Source organism: Zingiber officinale, chromosome 9B, assembly GCF_018446385.1.
Source record: "Zingiber officinale cultivar Zhangliang chromosome 9B, Zo_v1.1, whole genome shotgun sequence".
Taxonomy (NCBI): Eukaryota; Viridiplantae; Streptophyta; class Magnoliopsida; order Zingiberales; family Zingiberaceae; genus Zingiber; species Zingiber officinale.
In genome coordinates, this window is record NC_056003.1 from 33,395,818 (window position 1) to 33,398,810 (window position 2,993).

General features: G+C 33.6%; 1 protein-coding gene across 1 annotated transcript; it reads left to right on the forward strand.

The window, feature by feature from the left end:
• The first annotated feature begins 752 nt into the window (after positions 1–752).
• Positions 753–2,725, forward strand: LOC122025407 (60S ribosomal protein L6-like). Its single transcript, XM_042584209.1, has 4 exons — positions 753–1,071; positions 1,158–1,264; positions 2,158–2,339; positions 2,417–2,725. The coding sequence occupies exons 1-4, from the start codon at positions 815–817 to the stop codon at positions 2,567–2,569; spliced, it is 699 nt and encodes a 232-aa protein (XP_042440143.1). The 5' UTR covers positions 753–814; the 3' UTR covers positions 2,570–2,725.
• Positions 2,726–2,993: the final 268 nt, after the last annotated feature.

Below are 2,993 nucleotides of genomic sequence, written 5' to 3' on the forward strand. Positions count from 1 at the left end.
AAAAAAATAAAAAAAAATTTAATTTTTTTTAAAAATAAATAAATAAATAAAAATAAAAATTAAAAAATGTAAAAAAATAAAAAATAAATAAATATAAATAATATAAAAAATCTAAAAACATTAAAAAAATAAATAATAATAATAATAATAATATTATTATTATTATTATTATTATGTATAGTTGGTTGTGTAACTGAGGATAATACGGTAAAATATTAAATTAGGATATTCATTAAAACCTTCAAACAAATAAGTTTTTGTTGCATTACCTAGGTTGAACCAAACAATATTTGGTTATGTTTTATTCCCCATAACCATGGTTATGTAATTACCAGGTAATCACATAATCAAGGTTATACTTGATGACTTAAACTAAACGCACCCTAATAGTTATAAAACCTAATTGTTAGGTTTGTGTGATTGTAATAGTTATAGAATTATTACAATTGTGTAACGCTCCTAGAATTGTAGGCAGAAAATAAAGATATTTTTTATAACAAAAAAATATAGATTGATCTTTTGATTTTTTTTAATTTTAATTTGATTTTTTTTAAAATAATAAAATTTCAAAAATGATTCAATTAATCTAATTGGGCATCTTAATGTGTCAAAGCCCAAACTAAAATGTTCTATGAACCCATATATATCTATCTATCGTTAGATCAGATCCTCAGATCTCACGAACGGACTCGATGAAATCTAGGATTTCCTCAGCTTCTATAAATGTCGTAGGGTTTTCGTTATTTGCTTCTGCTTCTCTTTCGTCCGCGGCCGCCGCCTCCTCCTCAGTCTCCTCTCTCTCTTCCCATTTGCGATGGCGCCGTCTAAGCCCAGGAGCAAGAGCCGGAACCCTCTCCTTATTCCCGGCATCGGAAAGTTCTCGCGTTCCAAGATGTACCACAAGCGCGGCATCTGGGCTCTAAAGGCGAAGCACGGCGGGACCTTCCCTCGCCACGACCCCAAGCCCGCTGCTCCTGAGCCGGCGTCGAAGAAGCCCCCAAAGTTCTACCCCGCTGACGATGTCAAGACCCCCGTGCCCAATCGCCGCAAGCCCAAGCCAGCAAAACTCAGGTTTCGTTTTTTTATGGTTCTTGATATTATCTTTTTCATAAAGTAGGATGTTTTTTTTACTGATTTGGTTTTATTTGGTGATATAGAGCCAGCATTACCCCAGGAACGGTTCTCATCCTCCTCGCGGGCAGGTTCATGGGGAAGAGAGTGGTTTTCCTTAAGCAGTTACCTTCCGGATTACTTCTTATCACTGGTAATTCGAGTCATCATTTGCAAAGAGAATCATTCCATTGACATATGGGTAACTTTGGGCATGTAATTTGATTCATCAACAATTTGTATACCACTTCTGGTTCTTGTCGCAGAGCTGACTACCCAAATATAGTTTTTATGGCATTTTAAGCTTTCTTTTTATGAACATGACGAGTAGGTCATTAAGGAGTTTACTAAAATTATTATATATATATATATATATATATATATATATATATTAAAAATAATTTTCCATATTTTGAACTTGATGCCCATTCAAGTTTTATTCATGAAGTGATTGGTTATGGTCAATATGTATGTTTATTGTATGCATGACATTTTTTGATTCAAATGAAGTGTTTGTGCCATTGACAAGAGTAACAATTGTAATTATGAGATTTCATTACTCATTTTGATTCAGTAAATTGTTACATATTGAAAATGGATCTGAGTGATAGTCCACTATTGCTGCTTGCTATTATACTGATGATCAGACAGTCAATTCTGCTTATATCGATAAAATCATATCTGAATATAACCATTTTGGATGAAACTGTTTGATTCTTCTCAAGTGGACAATTTTTGGTTTAGTTTTATGTAATTAGTTTCATAGGGACCTTGTGCCATATGGTTATTAATTATTTGGCTTTGGAGCTTGAATTTCCTCTTAATTGAGCGTATATTTATGCTGTTTTGTTTTGGATTGAAATTTAACATTCAATTATTTTTTCATCGTTGTTTCCCTTCAGAACGCGTAATGTTGACTGATCTCTTGTTGTTCATAGTTTTATTACGTAGGTATTCTTAATATGTCATGTGGTGATCTTAGTCAGCCTTTTGTCATATTTCAATCTAAGCTATTTCCAAACTCTCATTGTATGCTTAATCTTGTAGGCCCTTTCACTGTAAATGGGGTACCCTTAAGAAGGGTTAATCAAGCTTATGTTATAGCTACTTCAACTAAAGTTGACATATCTGGTGTCAATGTTGATAAGTTTGATGATAAATACTTTGCAAAGGATAAAAAAAAGGCGTACAAGAAAAGCGAAAGCTCATTTTTTGAGACTGAGAAACAGGTATTGCAGTAGATCTGTACACCAATTGCCTTCATCATCTCCTCTATAATGCTTATCCACATTCATTTGCAATGCAGGAAAAAAAGCTGCCTCAACAGAAGAAAGACGATCAGAAGGCGGTTGACACTCCACTCATTAAGGCTATTGAAGCAGTGGAGTATTTGAGAGGTTACCTCGGGACAAAATTCACCCTCAGGTCTGGAACGAAGCCTCATGAGCTACAATTTTAAATGGTAGTTTGATTGTTATGTGTCTTTCTTTGCATCAAGCATAATTTTATGGAGTTTGTAACTGACTTTAATTTCCTTTGCGTTCTTACTCGAGTAAGATTTTTGCTGTCAGGATCACTTGGTTATCTACTAGACTGTTATAAATTTTATCCTTCATGATCTGTTTGGATTATATTCTATTCAACCATATCTTTCTTTATTCATTTTACATGGTTTTTTTTCTTTGCGTGAATCTTACTAAAGCTTTTTGAGCTTGATCTTCTGGTAGTCACTTAAAATCTCATATCTATGGGAGCCTTTGCTTGGGTGTGTTGGTGTTTAGAGCGTGGTTTGAAAACTTACTGTTTCTGGTGAAATGGTTGAAATGTATGTTCTAGTAACTTATAGAAATTTAGTATCATTTGACACCAATGCTTTGTTATGG

Bases quoted from the DNA above. Each gene is read 5' to 3' on its own strand.
- LOC122025407 (XM_042584209.1), top strand. From the start codon at position 815: ATGGCGCCGTCTAAGCCCAGGAGCAAGAGCCGGAACCCTCTCCTTATT. The intron at 1,072-1,157 runs GTTTCGTTTTTT...TTGGTGATATAG, and splicing joins CCCAAGCCAGCAAAACTCAG to AGCCAGCATTACCCCAGGAA. The intron at 2,340-2,416 runs GTATTGCAGTAG...TTTGCAATGCAG, and splicing joins TTTTTGAGACTGAGAAACAG to GAAAAAAAGCTGCCTCAACA.